Source organism: Lissotriton helveticus, chromosome 3_2, assembly GCF_964261635.1.
Source record: "Lissotriton helveticus chromosome 3_2, aLisHel1.1, whole genome shotgun sequence".
Lineage (NCBI taxonomy): Eukaryota > Metazoa > Chordata > Amphibia > Caudata > Salamandridae > Lissotriton > Lissotriton helveticus.
The window spans coordinates 469,032,566-469,050,408 of NC_136062.1; the positions used below are offsets into that span (position 1 = coordinate 469,032,566).

At 45.2% G+C, this 17,843-nt stretch overlaps 1 protein-coding gene across 1 annotated transcript in view; it reads left to right on the top strand.

Annotated features, from left to right (window-relative positions):
• The window catches only part of LOC144826068 (astacin-like metalloendopeptidase), a 489,262-nt gene that overhangs the window by 379,106 nt on the left and 92,313 nt on the right, over nucleotides 1–17,843 (top strand). The window contains exon 11 of the mRNA XM_078684379.1: nucleotides 5,459–5,577. Within this exon, the coding sequence (XP_078540505.1) occupies nucleotides 5,459–5,577 (119 nt within the window). The remainder of the gene's footprint in view (nucleotides 1–5,458; nucleotides 5,578–17,843) is intronic.

The following is a 17,843-nucleotide window of genomic DNA, read 5'->3' on the forward strand; positions in this document are numbered from 1 at the left end:
GCCTTTGTCCAAAAGAGCCTGGACTTTGTTCAGTAAGAAGGACAAATGGTCACGGCCGGTCTGGTATAGATGCTGCATACGGCAGAGAGGAAAGGAATGGTAGTGCAAATCGAACAATTTGAAGCGCCAATCTGCTGGGTGTGATACTCTGTCACCTGTAAAGCTAATACCTTTTCATGACTTTAAAAGGATGGCCACAGAGGGCAAGTGATTTGTGGCAGTTGTGGGAGGGGCCAGTGAATAAGCAGTACATTGCTCCTGCGTACCTGATGGTGTTGGCTGGATCCCTGACCCTGAAAGGTTTGGGGGCAGGGGAGGGCTGTTGTTGCAGAGGTGAAACTTAGTCAAACCCCTTCTGAGGCCCTGAAAGGGAAAAGGCATGCTTTTACTCTGCTCTCTTTAAAAAGGTCACCAGAGCGGAGTCTGCCTTCTCACAGAAAAGTCAGGTGAAATCAAATGACATGTCCATCAGTGACGCCTAAATGCCAGTAGAGAAGCCTGTAGATCTCATCCACACATGGCGACGAAGCATCACGCTGGTACCGACTGCTTCATCCAAGTGGTCGGTGGTGTACAGCCCACTGTGGGTGATGTATTTTGCTGCAGCTTGGCCATTCTGTATAATCTGCACAAGATTGATGCAGGGTTTTCCAGTGCTATGCCTAAAATCTTCCCACCCATATCCCAGGTCCCATTACCTATATCCTGGTCTAACAACACTCACGCTCAACTGTGTGTGGGAGATATTTTCAAGAAACCATCTAACCAGCCGTCCCTAGACTTACAAAAATGTGAAGCGCCCTTAGTGTAATCAACGATTGTCTAGATCACTATGTAGAAAACACAGGGCAGACCAAATGTTTAAATAGGGCAGGTGGTACACCCTTATCAAGACTTTTAAGGATATCTGCTTCTACTGGTTATACTTACTTTTTCTGACCCTTCACGCCCCACCTTGCTCATGGGAAGTAATGTTCAGGGTCCAGACTGCACAGACAGAGAAACCCTGCATCTATGTTAAATGACACGACCTATAGATAGCTTGTATTTGGGGGATGTATATCAAGTGAATATACTCCATACATGAGCAGTGCTGAGTGTGCCAGTAAAATAGGTGTGTGGGGTAACTTGAGTGCACGTTTGCTTATTCTTCTGTGTATCCAATATGCCAGTTTCATAAGTTTGCAGTGTATCTGGGTATGATGGCGGAAGGCCCGTGTCATGTCCATTAGGCTAGTCTTGCCATGTATACCCCTTTTTACATATATTGTTCCATCCACACGACAATCCCGGGTCTGAAATAGGGGATCTTTTACCTAGTAGCTTGCTCCTGTCTCTTTGACACAAGGCTCTTAGTATTCTATCATAAACATTTCTTCAGGCACAGCATAATTATTCTGTATAAAGGTCACCACTTTTTTTATCCTTGGCCAACAGCCCGCTGTGCATGATCTCGTTGTTTTAGAAAACATTTAGGATTGTTTCCAAAATAGTTTTGATTGTTTTCAAAACATATTGATTCTAGAAGAAACTCTGGAATGACCACTCTAGTATATAAGAACCTTATTCCTCCCTACAAATCAGAGGAGAATTCCTTCCAAGCTAACACAGGGTCCTGCATGCTGAATCTTCGACACACAGCGGTCTGACATCCTTTGTGGGGTGTCATGCTTGGAGAAGTGACGGGGTCCCTAATTCTCTACCATCAGGTGAGGGGGTTGGAGTTCCCTAGGGGATGCTTGGCTATATAGACTTATGCACACATACATGCTACACATACAGATCTAGGCTTGGTATATTTAGGCAAATTACTTAGGGCACACATTATAGGAGTATGCAATTTTTTTTATTTGAATTGTATATGTTCATCTTCTTAACACTATGCTAGAAATGTATCTACTGTTTACCATATCAGCACTTGCGATTTCTTTAGTATGCTTCTGTCTCCTGATTGTCGCAACACAAGACTGTCGCTGGATCAATAAATACTTATCGAAAACGTCCTAACCGCCAACCTGTGTGTTTTCCGAGAATAAGTTAGCACGAGTTACGGAGCGAAAAGTAATGCACTGTTTTCCACAATCCCTGAGGAATCAGGGTTGTCATGTAAAGCGATTGCCAGAAAGGTACAGCGCTAGAATATCGATGTATAAATATCGATGTACAGCAATATCGAGGTAAAAATATAGGTGGATAGAAATATCGATGGAAAAAATATTGTGGTCAACAATATCGATTGTTAGGTAAGTAATATCTATTGCAAAAATATCGAAGTGTTAAATATTGTTTACAAAAATATAGTTGTTAAAAATATCGATTTATTATTAATGTTATGTATTTTAATATTTTGTATGAGAATTTGTTTTATTTTTAGTATACGTGTTAACATTTTAGTAGTTAATATTTTTTTTAATGCAATTTTGCTTTTTTAGTCCCGTAGCGGGCTGTGGGTTTATCGGAGAATAGGGTGGGAAGAAATGTAAATATATATATTTTATTTATTATTTATATTAGTTAAAAACATTTAAATTGAATTTTGTGTTTTTAGTTCGTTAGTGGGCTGTGGGTTTATAGGGAAATAGGGTGGGAAGTAATTTAATTATATCACATTTATTAAACAATTTATATGTATTCATAATTGTATAATTGTGATGTTATTGAGTTAAATGTGTACATTAATTTATTAATAATTGTTTGATAATTAGTTGTTAATTAATTTAAATTAATTAATTATTTATTATTAGGGTAATTGTTTAATTAATTTTAGTTGTGTATTGTGGTGTTTATAGGTGTAAATGGTGGGAAGGGCGGGGCGTAGTTTATTTTTTTTAATTGATTAATTATTATTTATTTGTTAAGTAATTTGTATTATTAATATATTAATTGTAATTATGTAATTATTTTAGGTGTGTGTTGTGGATATTATAATGTTAAAAAATGTGTAATTAATGAATGTTTATTATATTTTTTAATATTAGTATATTTAAATTTCAATATTATTTATGTTAATAATGGAAATTAAATTTAACAAACATGTTGATGTTTTATTTTTTTTATTGGTGTGGTATCCAGCACTTTCCCTGCTTTTCACTCAGTGGAGTGGGATAGTAATGTTTACCCCTCCGCTATCCAACACTTTCTCTACTGCTGCACTCACTGGAGCGGGAATAGTAGTTTTTACCTCTCCGCTATCCAACACTTTCCCTACTGTTGCACTCTCTGGAGTGGGAATAGTAAATGTAACCCCTCCACTATCCAGCACTTTTCCAACTGTTGCACTCACTGGAGTGAGAATAGCCACTTTTACCCCTCCGCTATCCAACACTTTCCCTACTGTTGCAATCACTGGAGTGGGAATAGTTATTTTTACCCCTCTGCTATCCAACACTTTCCCTGCTGTTGCACTCACTGAAGTGGGAATAGTAATTTTTACCCCACTGCTATCCAACATTGTTCCTGCTATTGTAATTATTGTGTTGTGAAATATAGGTTGTTTGTAATTCTTTAATGTGATAATGAATTATAGGATTTTTTATTTTCTTTATAATTATTGATATATGTATATATTTTATTTTTATATAATTTAAAAAGTTCATCAATTAAATAAAGATAATATTTAATAAAATGTATTTAAGTAAATATATGTATATGTACACATTTTTGTGTTCATATATAATTACGTTTATTTGTTATATTTAGTTAAAATATATATGAAATGTAATTTATTTTGTTACAAATATTAATAATATTTAATACATTTTAAGTTGTATATATTTTTTTAGACAATATTTTTTACATCTATATTTTTTACTTCAATATTTTTGATTCAATATTATTGTACTTACCTGTTTAAATATAGGGAGTCAATATTTTTGTATTCAATATTATTGCACTGATATTTTATTAAACTATATTTTTTACATCGATATTTAAACATGGAACCGCCAGAAACTACCTAAATCACTGTAAGATACAGGGGCGTGGTAGTTGCACTTTAGAGCTAGCTGGTCTAACGTCTGACATATCCTGTGCGGGTGTCCGGAAGTGGTCTGGACACCAAGGCCTCAGTTTAGATCATCCAAAACGCGCAGGTCCTGGGGATTCCTAGAAATTACATGACACCCGATACCCACTGTATGCTCAGTAGCTAAGCAGAATGCATCGAATTAACATATGCAGTCTTCATATTGTGTATCCAGTGTTCATATTCATTTGGGCTGGCACTCATGGTGCATGTGCAGTTGGTGCCATTTAACCATAGTTCCATTTTCATGATGTGTGTTCTTTGTTAGCATGGGAAATAAACCAGATTGATACTCGGGATGCATGTCCTGTATGAAAACTGAGCAAGCTTGGTGGATGTGCTGAGAGACCATACTCTGACCTTTAAGAGAATTTTACACATTATGATATTGTGCCATACATTAGACGCCAGTAATATCATCAGAATTCCCTTTCCAGCCTATAAGTCATTTAGGGCCATATGTATCATTGAAATTCGCATTTGCAAGGGCCAAAATTAGCAGAATTTCGGCCTTTGCGAATGCGAATTCTCAATATGGTATGTATTAAGCAAACGTGGTTCAAAATGAGGAATCGCACAATTTGCGATTCCTTATTTTGCATTTAAGGAATCGCAAAATTTGCGATTCCTTAAATGCAATGTATGATGCAATAAAATATTTCTAATTGTCCCTAAGGAATCGCAAATTACCACCAACTTCAAGTTGGTGGTAATTTGCGAATTCCTTTAAAAAAAGCATTTTTTTTTAAAACAAAAAGTTGTCATGTGACGCTCATACATGCCCTTAGTCCTGTATGTGCGCCATATGCGCACACATGTCATTTTCAGGGGCGCAGCAGGGTGTCCTTTGGACACCCCTGCTCCCTTGAAAATATTCTCAATTTGCGATTAGCTAATTGCTAATCGCACATTTCCCCTTCATTCCTATGGGCCTCCTGGCCCATAGAAATGAATGGGAAATTATTCCTTAATTGCGATTAGCAATTTGCTAATCGCAATTAAGGAATTTTAAGAAATCGCTAAAAAGAAGCTGATTTCTACATACATACCATTTTGCGATTTCTAAATAGCGATTCCTTAAAAATCGCTAGTTAGGAATCGCAAAAGGAAATGTTGATACATATGGCCCCAAATTACATGGGAGTATTTATGTAGCGCTAATACCTCTAACAGAAAGAGCTTCAGTGTTTCCTGAACCAAGATGTTTTTTAAAAGTCTTGCATGGCCGATGAAGGGCTTCCAGAGGGAAGAGCCTTTGAGAACGGTCTATAACCTGCTTGTATTTGCAGAGTGGACGATGGTAAGCAGGCTTAGTGCTGCTGACTTTAGCCGACTGTGCTTCCGTGGAATGTATTCTACATGTGCTAAAGACTATCTACAGTTTTATATCTGGATATCTTCAGGTTACAGCTAATACATTTTCTCCTTCTATAGCACAGTGTGGCAGCACAATGACGAAACCCAATGGATACATATTATCTCCAAATTACCCTGCAGCCTATCCTCCATCAACCAACTGCTCCTGGGTCATCGTGGTCCCATCTGGGTTCAAGGTAAGATGGCATGCATGCAGGATGAAAGGTGACTGAACAGTGGCCATGTCATCGGAGGGAGTCCTTGAAGTCAGTCTGCAATTTCACGTAGAGCATCCCACATTGCATGAATAGTGTGCCAAGCGTCACTTTGTTAGGAAACACAACAAGGTGATAGATGGAGTACTGAAAATTTTCAACCACCAAACCAGTCACAGATCTGGGTTTATTCCATTGTTCTTTTGTTCACTACGAAACCCCAGTTTGGACTCAGCCCTATGCAAATTAGTCTTGGCCGTGCTCCTCATGGGAACAGTCCAGCCCAAACTGCCAGGGCAGGTCCTTCCTGGACCAGAAACAAGCATCCTGGGACGGTTCAGGGTTTCACTCCTCATTAGCCAGGCTAGCTTGAATCCAGTGGCACAGGGAGCAAGGGACCCACATCTGGGCATACCCATGGCCACTTAACGCAAACCTAGTAAACACAACAGAGGATGGGTGGAGTGCTGACACTTTTCAACCACCCAGCCATTGGAATTGGAAACGGATTTGTTAAGCGCGTAGCTACCCTAGGGCGTCCCAGCGCTGTAGATCGACCTATGTTTCCAGAGGGGGGGAAGACTATGGGAAGAGCCATGTTTTTAGTTGTCTACGGAAAGCCAGTAGGTTGTGTTCTCTACGGATAGAGATTGGCAGAGAGTTCCATAGCTTTGGGGCGTTGTATGAGAACAGTCTCCCTCCAGAACGGGTCTTATAGATTCTGGGAATGCTGGCCAGGGAGAGGGCGTCTGATCTCAGTTGTCTGTTGGACTGATGGGGTTTTACCAGAGAGCTCAGGATGGGTGGACCTCTGCTGTGCATTATCTTGTGTGTGATGCAGAGGGTCTTAAAGGTTATCCTTCGATGAACAGGAAGCCAGTGCAAGCTTTTGAGGGCTGGTTTCACAGAGCATTTTGACTTGGTCCCTGTTAAGATTCTGGCCGCGGCGTTTTGTGCGCATTGTAGTCTGTGAATGACCGAAGCGGGGGCTCCCAAGTAAAGGACGTTCCCATAGTCCAATCTGGAGTTTACTAGGCCCTGTATGAGCAGCTTCCTAGATTGGAAGGGGATTAGATGGAGGACCTTCCTAGCTGTTTTGATGAGGCCAATGCAGGTGCCTGCAGTTTTTCTTGCCTGAGATTTAAAGTTAAGGTCTTGGTCTAGCCAAATGCCGAGACTCTTGACTTCTGTTTTAGGGGTTGGAGGGGGACCCATACAGTCTGGCCATATGAGGGATGAAGGGAATTTGCGAGGGTTTCCCAGGAGTAGGATCTCGGACTTCTCGCCGTTCAGTTTTAGGCGTGATTCGCACATCCACTGGAAGATATTTTCCAGGCAGGCTGCCAGATTGTCTAGGCTTTTATTAGCTTGGATGATGGACACCACCAATTGAGTGTCATCGGCATACATAACTGTTTTTATGCCAAATGGTGATGTGATGTCTTCTAGCGGGGACATGTACACGTTAAAAAGTGTGGGGCTCAGGGAAGAACCCTGGGGGACCCCACACTGAAGCGAAAGTGGTTTCGATTGGGCAGTGCCGTCGGACACTTGGAATGTTCTCTCTTCCAGGAAGGATTTGATCCAGGACAGGGCTGTGCCAGATACTCCTATCATGCTGAGCCGATGGATGAGGATCGCATGGTCTACTGTGTCGAAGGCGGCACTCAGATCAAGGAGGATCACTGCCACTGATCCTCCCTGATCTATTATGGTTCTTGCCTCCTCGACCACAGCAAGTAGGGCGGTATCTGTACCCTGTCCTGGTCTGAACCCTGTCTGGGAATGGCGCAGAAGTTTGTTGGTTTCTAGGAAGAGAGACAGTTGGTGGTTAACAATGCGCTCGGCCACTTTACTGATGGCGGGGAGGAGAGAGATGGGTCTGAAGTTTGATGGTTCCAAAGGGTCGAGGTAAGGTTTTTTTTTAGGAGTGCCCTGACTGTGGCTTTTTTCCAGTTGTCTGGGACTATGCCCAGTGCCAGGGAGGCATTAATTAGACTGGTGAAGGGGAGGGCGACCGTGGGGGCGACCAGTTTCAGTTTGCTCATAGGAACTGGGTCTGATGGCGCCCCACTCTTGACTGAATGTAGAGAGGATAGGAAAAGTTCTGTGGTGATCTGAGCAAAGGTTTGGAGGCAGGGGGCCTCTGAACCGGGGAGGGGGTAATGGGGGGCGGGGGGGTAGTGGGTGGAGGGTCGGGATTTGAGGATGGTAGAATTTTTTTTAGAGAAAAACTCCGCTAGCTGATTGCATCTGGAGCCTGACGGGTCTGGCATGGGTGGGGGAACTGGGGTTTTGGTAAGGAGGCGTACTATTTGGTACGTTTCTCTGGCCGAGTTGGCTGCATCTAGGATTTTTTGCTCGAAGAAGGATGCCTGGGTACTTTTTATGCAAGTTTTATATTGTCTGAGGGCAGTCCTGTACTCGTTCTTACTTGCAGCGGCCCAGTCTCTTCTCCAGAGGGGTTCAAGCCTTTTGCATCTTTTCCTTAGTCCTCGTAGATCCTGCGTGTACCAGGGGGACTTAGGAGTTTTCTTTTTACTGGGGAGGGATTTAACTGGAAGGATGTTATCAAGAGATTGATTAATCCAATCGCGAAGTTGGGTGTCAGCTATGGAGGGGTCTGGGTCAAGACTCGGAATAGTAGAAATGAGTACTTGAGTCCAGGAGAATGTATCCAATTTTTGCCACGGACGGCCTGGTTCTTGGGGGGGGTCTTTAGCCAGAGTTTCCGACGAGAGTAGGATCTTGAAAGGGATTATGAAGTGGTCTGACCAAGGGACAGGGAGGGGGGTACTCACTGCTAGACTCGACAAGGTGGTAAAAATTGGGTCTAGCAAGTGGCCCTTGGAGTGGGTGGGTAGATTACTTTTCAAGTGGAGGTTAAGGGTGGCTAGGTTCTTTTATTAAGTCTTCGGCGATGTATTCTGTGGGGTCGTCGAGATGGAGATTTAAATCTCCTAGGACCGTAAAATTGGGGTATGAGCAGGAAAGAGAGGAGGTGGACTCCAAAAGGGAGCTGCAAAAAAGTTTCTGCTGCCCTGGGGGGCGGTAAACTAGAATCCCTGAAAGGGTGGTGGATGGGGGTAGGTGAATTGAAAACAGAATGTTTTCACAGTCCTGGATTGGGCTGTCCTTAAGTTGGCAGGATAGGTAGTCACGATAGATGATCGCTATTCCGCCTCCAATCCCCGAGGATCTGTCGTGATGTTTAATTAGATAGCCCGGAGGTAGCGCTTGAACCATGTCTGGGTCTGAGTTGGGGTTGATCCAAGTTTCGGTCAGAAAGAGGACCTCGTACTCCGAATTATGCAGCATCATGTTGATTTCCCTTTGATGTTTGGGAAGTGATCTGCAGTTAAGCAGGGCCATCTTTATCCAACTCGGTTTCGGAGGAAGTCGAGGTATTAGCCTAAAGGGGCAGCTTGAACAGCAGGATTGTCCGTCCTTTAACTGGGTCGTGCTGTAACAGGGAGTGGGGATGGAGTCCCTGATATTGAGGAGGGCTTCCTGGGTGTACCTCAAAGGTGCTGGAATGGCAGAATCAGGGGTCCTGGGCCTCGGTCTGGCGCGGACGGGCGCAGACGGGCTTGCCTTAGGCGCGCCTTCGGCGCGCAAACGGCGCTCCCGCTGCGCTCGTCCGCTGCGCTTCCGGCCGAGGCACATGGTTTATCGGAGTTGAAGGGGGAGGGGGGAGGCAGAGGGTGTGGCCTAAAAAGGGGCGTGGCTCAGTCCTCGCCGGCAGTTGTGAGGAGGTGTGTTTTGGCGGCTTGGCGTCAGCGCTAGGGTGCGCTGGGCGAGCCAAGAGGGACGAGCGAGTGTCCTGGGGAAAGCTTTCTTTCGAGTGAGTTTTAAAAAGCACAACAATTAGTGACAATCAATGTTTTTAAAAAGAGTTACAGGTGATAGCTGGCGCTCCCGGCTTTCCACCTCAGGAGATAGGTCTGACTAACCGGGCGCTTGTGGTTCAGCGCTTAATATGCACGGCGTGGGTGGGCGTGGCCTAAAAAGTGGCGTGGTCTCAGTCGTCGCCGGCAGGCGTCAGGAGGTGTGTTTTGGCGGCTTGGCGTCAGCGTTAGGGTCCGCTGCGCGAGCCAAGAGGGACGAGCGAGTGCCCTGGGGAAAGCTTTCTTTCGAGTGAGTTTTAAAAAGCACAACAATTAGTGACAATCAATGTTTTTAAAAAGAGTTACAGGTGATAGCTGGCGCTCCCGGCTTTCCGCCTCAGGAGATAGGTCTGACTAACCGGGCGCTTGTGGTTCAGCGCTTAATATGCACGGCGTGGGTGGGCGTGGCCTAAAAAGGGGCGTGGCCTCAGTCCTCGCCGGCAGGCGTCAGGAGGTGTGTTTTGGCGGCTTGGCGTCAGCGCTAGGGTCCGCTGCGCGAGCCAAGAGGGACGAGCGAGTGCCCTGGGGAAAGCTTTCTTTCGAGTGAGTTTTAAAAAGCACAACAATTAGTGACAATCAATGTTTTTAAAAAGAGTTACAGGTGATAGCTGGCGCTCCCGGCTTTCCGCCTCAGGAGATAGGTCTGACTAACCGGGCGCTTGTGGTTCAGCGCTTAATATGCACGGCGTGGGTGGGCGTGGCCTAAAAAGGGGCGTGGCCTCAGTCCTCGCCGGCAGGCGTCAGGAGGTGTGTTTTGGCGGCTTGGCGTCAGCGCTAGGGTCCGCTGCGCGAGCCAAGAGGGACGAGCGAGTGCCCTGGGGAAAGCTTTCTTTCGAGTGAGTTTTAAAAAGCACGACAATTAGTGACAATCAATGTTTTTAAAAAGAGTTACAGGTGATAGCTGGCGCTCCCGGCTTTCCGCCTCAGGAGATAGGTCTGACTAACCCGGCGCTTGCGGTTCAGCGCTTAATATGCACGGCGTGGGTGGGCGTGGCCTAAAAAGGGGCGTGGCCTCAGTCCTCGCCGGCAGGCGTCAGGAGGTGTGTTTTGGCGGCTTGGCGTCAGCGCTAGGGTCCGCTGCGCGAGCCAAGAGGGACGAGCGAGTGCCCTGGGGAAAGCTTTCTTTCGAGTGAGTTTTAAAAAGCACAACAATTAGTGACAATCAATGTTTTTAAAAAGAGTTACAGGTGATAGCTGGCGCTGCCGGCTTTCCGCCTCAGGAGATAGGTCTGACCATTGCCAGTATAACACAGTCGGGGTTGAGTGCATTGATAGTACAGGGTCTTCCAGGGCATGTGCATCACAAGCAAAGCAGGGGGTTGCACAAGCCACACCCACAATGGCGAAATGTTGGCCACTGTCAATGGTTGCGAAGTGTTCCCCAGTGCACATGTGGCTGTCCAGTGGTGGGTACACACATACAACCTTTAACGCCTGCTCCTCCAGGCTTACAGAGGACGTACATAAATGAAATATAAACTGACTCCTCATGCAGGCCCGGGCGAATGATCCCTGTATCCATACTTTCCTGCTCATAAGCTGCCCAGCCTAGCTAACCAGTGTAGATAATTTAGTTAAGTCCGGCGGATTCACTCAGCTTTAAAAGGTCACAACTTCTGCTGCTTGTTCACAGCTATGGGGGCGCCTGCAAGAAGGGCGGACAAGTTTTGCGGCTCTAGCTTTCTATTCAAATCTTGGTCTTCTAAACTATGTTATTTTCAACAAACATTTTGAAGTACCTAAATTGTTCTTGCGAACCTCATTTATCACATTTGTAAGCTTGTCAGTTTGGTACCACTTTGGGCTTTAACAGAAGTTTGAGAATCAAGGGTCATTTGTGGACAACAGTGCCTGCTTCCAAATGTGAACAACACAGGGGCCGTAAGTGCAAGATCCGATCATGGCATAATTTCAACAGCACTTTAGGGAGGGTTTGAAGTTTGTGGATGGTGGTGTTAGCAGTTAAGGAATGGAACATGCTTGCAGATGTATGCCCCATCTGCTGCATATGTTACATCCGTCAGTAGCAAATAAAAGGATTCCAAAATATTTCCCCCCCCCCCCCCCCCAGGCAAATCGTTATAACGCCTTGCGTGCTAAACAAATGCGTACTAAAGATACTTTCGCACTAATGACGGTTTTCAGAAGGACATGCGTGATAAATGCAAGCGGAATACAGTCATACAACCAGAAGATGGAACAGCTTACTGTCTATAATCACCATCCTAAAACAACTCCGTTTGCTTTGCTTAATGTCACCAACTAACGTCCTATGCTCAAGGTAAAAAAAAAGGTAACCATTAGTTTTCTCCACCATTGCTATACTTATTCTGAGCAACATGCAATCAATCACAGTATTTCACATACTACACGCATGTTTTATGGAAAACAAACAAAAAGCATAGCCTAACAGATACAATAGATACATGGCCCTTCCCTTATGTGAACTTGTCACTGTCTCACATTAGGATTTATTTTAGTACATGTTGGTTGTCTCCTTCCCCGAATGAAGATTCTGCACTCTGGGTGGAGCTTCCCACCTAGTGCTAATAGACAGGAAATGACATTTAGGAAGACGTCAGACATTTTATTTTCAATGTGAGCCTATCCTTTCCTCAAAGAAGCATTATCCTCCATCCTGCTGCTCCTTTGTCATATCGTGTCCCTATGTGGCTGAGGGAATAAAAAGTCCCCCTTTCTCTGAAAATCAGAAGTGTATTAACCATCATTAATTGGAGCTTCGTAGCCATGTGTCCTCAGATTTATTGGGGACCGGATACAGAGCTGAGCAATGCAGCTTAGGGTCACGTCTTAAGGAACATCACCACATACTGTAGTGCAGTGTGTCCACAACTGGTGGGAGAAGCTGTGCCATAAGGGCTGGGAGGACCTTCATCAATGGGCCAACCCTTCTTGACACCACTGTAATGGAGGGTCCTGAAAGCTGCCTGGCCGATCCTCCATGCTCGGCTGGAAGAGTGACCAGCAGAGAAACAGTAAGTACATGTATACATGTACTAGGCACATAGGTGGATGTGAATGTTGAGATTGCTGTCCTGTTGGGCTCACTGTGAGTTTTATCATAACCTTTCTGATTTTCTTTAACATGTTGTGGTTGTCTGAAAGTTTAGCTAGTTCACATTCAATGACATGCATGTTGCATCTTTAGTATTTGTTTTCTTTGTCTTGACTACTAATCAGTTTACCTTAATTAATAACCAACATGCATTTGCAATACTTTGTTTTCTATGATCACATAATTACCAAATGATGTGCTGAACTTTGGTGGGTCACATCTATATAACAGTTCTTTGTTTTTTTACAGAGTTTTATATAGCGCGAACTTGACCCGAATTGGGTATCAGAGCGCTTTACATAGCACCAATTTCATTACATGAGAACACATTCATTTTTGTTAGGCACGGGGAGATTAAGTGACTTGCTCAGGATCACAGGATGTTCAGTGTCATTGCAGAGACTCGAATCCAGTTCCCCAGATTCGAGTTCGGCCATCCTAGCCGTTTGGGCAACTCCTCTCCCCCAAGTTCAAATTCCTTTATGATGCCTTGTAGGTTGGTGGCAAAAATCTTTTCTTGGAGATAAACATTGTGTGAAAGCTGTTGTGAACCTAAATCTCCAATAAGTGAGAAATTATTTTTCACACGACTAAACGTTTACCCTAACTTTTACATACTTTGAACAGCTAATCTCTGTAATCAGTAATTTTAAGGACCTCTAATTCACAAAATGTTCATATAAAACACAGGATAGTAAGTAGTTTAGTAATGTTTCCACACTGTCAGGTACAATTATTGAGATATGCAGTATTTACTCAATAATTTAACAAACGCTCAACTTTTTAAATTACGTTTCAGCGCACCAGGCTGGCCAATTAATAACAATGCAGGACATGGGGCAAGAACAGAGGTGCTCAGCTCAGACTCGACAGGGACTTCAACTTGGTAGAAGCAGTGAGGAGGAGGAGAAACCTAGCATCAGCAGGGGTAGTGCACCTGCTAGGAGAATTACATTTCCTGCCACCAAGAGACTCCGGTTGGCGGCTGATCAGTCTGCTGGAGGGCAGGGGCAGTGGATGTGTGCACCACCAGACAGAGGAAGGAAGATGAAGGTTTCCTCCTGGCCTTGACCAACAAAGAGAAGGCCCCAGCACCATTCAAGCATGCCCCCAGTCCCTTCTTAACTATGGAGCACCCATTCCATCAGGGCTTTGAGCTGCACCACCTGAATGAACTTTTACTATAATTGCATGCCCAGAAGAGCAAGAGGGATTAGTTACTTACTACAGGTAAGTCTAGTTCTCTTCCAGGGGTGCCCGGAAGAGCAAGAGGGATTAGTTACTTACTACAGGTAAGTCTAGTTCTCTTCCAGGGGTATCCTCATCAAAGTCATAAGCATTAGAATATTCCCGCCCATGCGCGGGACCCTGGAAACACTATATTATATGTGCCCCACATATATATAACCATATATATACACACATATATATATAATATATATATATATATATATATAAATAAGCAATTGCAGCCTACTAAACACCAGAGCTGAATCATGCTGTAAATAATTTCCGCCATACATGAATAGTATGCATTAGAAACATGAGAAACAACAATAAAGTTTGTTTTGGAACTGTTTTAATGCTCAGAAAGCAGTAGAAATTCTTATAAAACACTGAAAGCATAGGAAGCTCCCAGGCTGCATTGCAAACACACAGTCTAAAAAAGACTGAAAAGCTAACCTGTAGCTGCATGCAATAAACTGACACCGTGCCTGTAAGGCACTCCTGACCCCCAGCTTCCCATCATGCCTCAGGGGTGACAGTTAGGTCAGTTGTTCTTTGCGGAGACTGAAAAAACCATGAAACAATCAGGTTAACAATATCTCCAACTTAAAAAAGTCCTTTGCCCGGGGAGGCGGAAGGGTTGCTTATGACTTTGATGAGGATACCCCTGGAAGAGAACTAGGATTATAGGTAAGTAACTAACCCTTCTCTTCCAGGGGATCCTCATCAATAGTCATAAGCATTAGAATAGAATAGTGAGCCTCACCTCATCTCCCTGCGAGCAAAGGAACACACAGAAAATTTAATCAGTAAGCTTAGTAAAAACCAAGCTAGGATAGAGGAAACCACTATCCGAACAGATTCCTCAAGGAGGCCTGGCCTACTTGAGCATCAGCCCTGGAATCAAACTCTAGGCAGTAGTGCCTTGTAAAAGTATGAAATGATTTCCAGGTTGCGGCCTTGCAAATTTCTGACATAGGGACGTCATGCAAGAATGCAACAGTGGCCGCTTTCCCCCTGGTGGAATGAGCCTTGGGAGGTAAAGGTATGGGCCTATTCGGCAGCTGGTAAGCGAAGGTAATGCATGAAACAATCCATCGCGAAATGGATCTCTTAGCTGCTGGGAAGCCTGTTCTCATGGCGCCATAATTTACAAACAATTGATCTGTCTTCCTTATTTCTTTTGTACTTTGTAAGTAGAACTTAAGTACCCTCTTGAGGTCTAAGGAATGAAGCGACCGCTCAGCTGGGGTCGCCGGATCAGGGAAGAAAGATGGCAGGGAAATGGACTGATTGATGTGAAAATCAGACACCACCTTAGGGAGAAAAGAAGGATGTGCCCTTAAGACCACTCTGTTATGGTGGAAAACAGTGTAAGGCTCATTGGTACACAGCGCTTGGATCTCGCTTACTCTGCGCGCTGATGTAATTGTTACCAGAAAAGCGGCCTTCCAAGACAAATGCTGCAAGGAAGCTCTGTGGATTGGCTTAAAAGGAGGGCCCATCAACTTTGATAACACCAGGTTCAACTCCCACGGAGGAGAAGGGTTTCGAACAGGGGGATACACTTTCTTTAACCCCTGCAAGAAATCCTTGACCACTTGCATCTGGAAAAAGGAGGACTGGCTAGGCGACTTCCCGTACGCCGTAATGGCAGATAAATGCACCCTGATAGAAGCATACTTAAGACCAGATCTTGCTAGATACAGAAGGTAAGGGAGAATGACATCCTCCTGCCCCTTCGTAGGATCAAAGTGATGTTCCCTACACCAAATAAAAAACCTCTTCCACTTAAACGCATATGACGTTCTTGTGGAGGGTCTTTTTGCTTCTTTTAAAATATGCATACAATCAGATTTAAATGTCCGTATTGCAGGACCTCAGGAGCCATGCTGTCAAGTTCAGTGAGGGAAGGTTGGGATGAAGAATCCTCCCTCCCATCTTGGTCAGAAGGTCCGGCCTGCAAGGTAGTCTCCTGTGTTAAAGTACGGACAGATGTAGAAGGTCCGGGTACCACCACTGCCGTAGCCAGTCTGGAGCTATCAGAATCATGGTCATGCTGGATCTGAGTGGCTTGGACACCACCTTCGGGATCAGGGGCAGAGGAGGAAAGTCATAGGCAAATGTCTCTGACCAGTCCATCAAAAGAGCATTCCCTCTTATTCCTGGACGGTGGAATCTGGACGCGAAGGAGTGGCATTTTGTGTTTTTGTCGTCCGCGAATAGATCTATTTCCGGACGACCCCAACGATGGAAAAGGTCTGCCACCACCTCGTCGTGTAGCACCCAGTCTGGCTGATCTTCGAAGTGCCTGCTGAGTGCGTCTGCCTTGACATTTAGCTCTCCTGGAAGATACACCGCCACCACAGAGAGGTTCCGGGAGAGCAGCCAGTGGCAGATCGCTTGTGACTCCAGGGAGAGAGGACGTGACCGAGTTCAGGTAGAACATGGTCGTCGTGCTGTCGGTCTGGACCAGGACTGAATCGAACTCGATTGCAGGCAGGAAAGCTTTCACAGCCAGATGGACTGCTCGTAGCTCCAGCATGTGTGCCCCCCAGCCTTGCAGAGACGCGTCTGTCACCACCGATTGCACTGGTAATGGTTGGTGAAAAAGGACTCCCACCATCAGATTCCGCTGCTGAGTCCACCATGCGAGGGAGGATCTCGCCTCCTGGGAGAGAGAGATCTGATCCTCCCAGCGACCTGTTGACTGATCCCACTGGTCCTCCAGAGTCTGTTGCAAAGGACGCATCCTCAGCCTGGTGTTGGGAATAAGAAAGATGCAGGACGCCATCGATCCTAGCAGGGACGCCATCTGCCGGACTGTCGGATTCTGCACCTGGAGCAGAAGCCTGCACCTCTGTCTCATTGAAGACAGTCTCTCCTTCGAAGGATACGCTCTTCCCACGCTTGTGTCCAGAACGGAGCCAAGGTAATGGATGGACTAGGTGGGCTGATGCACTGACTTTTCCATGTTGACATGCAGCCCGAGGTCGTGCAGCTGTTGCAGACAAAACTGGAAGTCGTGCCTCACTTGCAGTGGGATGGACCTTTCAGCAGCCAGTCATCTAAGTATGGATAGACGAAGATACCTTTTCTGTGAAGAAAAGCTGCCACCACTGCCATGCATTTGGTGAAGACTCGCGGAGCGGACTTCAGTCCAAAGGGCATGCTTGTGGCCGACCACAAACCGCAGGTACTTCCGATGACGTTTTGCAATGAAGATGTGGAAGTACACATCTTGGAGGTCCACCGAACACATCCAATCGCCTGCTTGCAGATGTGGACATATTTGGTGAAGGGCCAACATGCGAAACTTCTCCCTGATTATGACTTTGTTCAGAAGTCGAAGTCCAGTATTGGTCGAAACTTGCCCTCCTGATCTTTCTTGCGGACAAGAAAATATCTGGAGTAAACTCCTTTTCCTCTTTGAGAGGGTGGAACCTCCTCTATTGCCTGCTTCTGGAGAAGAGCTCTCACCTCTTTTCGAAGCAGCTGTAACTGATGAGGGCGAGACTTCTTTGGTGGAACATCCTTTGGCAGCGCACGGAAACGTAGCGCATATCCATTGCGTAGTATATTCAGCACCCAGCGATCTCTTGTGATGCTGCCCACTCTGCTAGATGTGAGAAGCACTTCCTCCCACTGGAGTGGGCAACGGAGGCGGAGGAAGCCACTGTTCAAGACTTTCCACCTCTCGACGTGGTAGAGGACTGCTGTTGGTGACCACGTCTACCTCTGTTGGACTTTCCTCCTCGAAACTGGGTTTTCCCCTGGTTCTTGTTCTAAGACCACTGAGGAGTTTGAACCCTCTGTTGAGGCCCCTTGCGTTGGTTGGATTTGTAGCAGCGCCTAAATTCTTTCTTCTTCTCCAACCCCACCGCCTTGACAGTGTCCAACTCGGTTTTCATCCTAGTCATCTCCTCGTCAGCATGTTTGCCGAAGAGAGAAGAACCAGAGATTGGAAGGTTTAAGATGCGTTGCTCAGCATCGGGTTTAAGTCCTGTCAATCGTAACGATGACGACATTCTGGCGCATATCCCATGCGCATACTAATG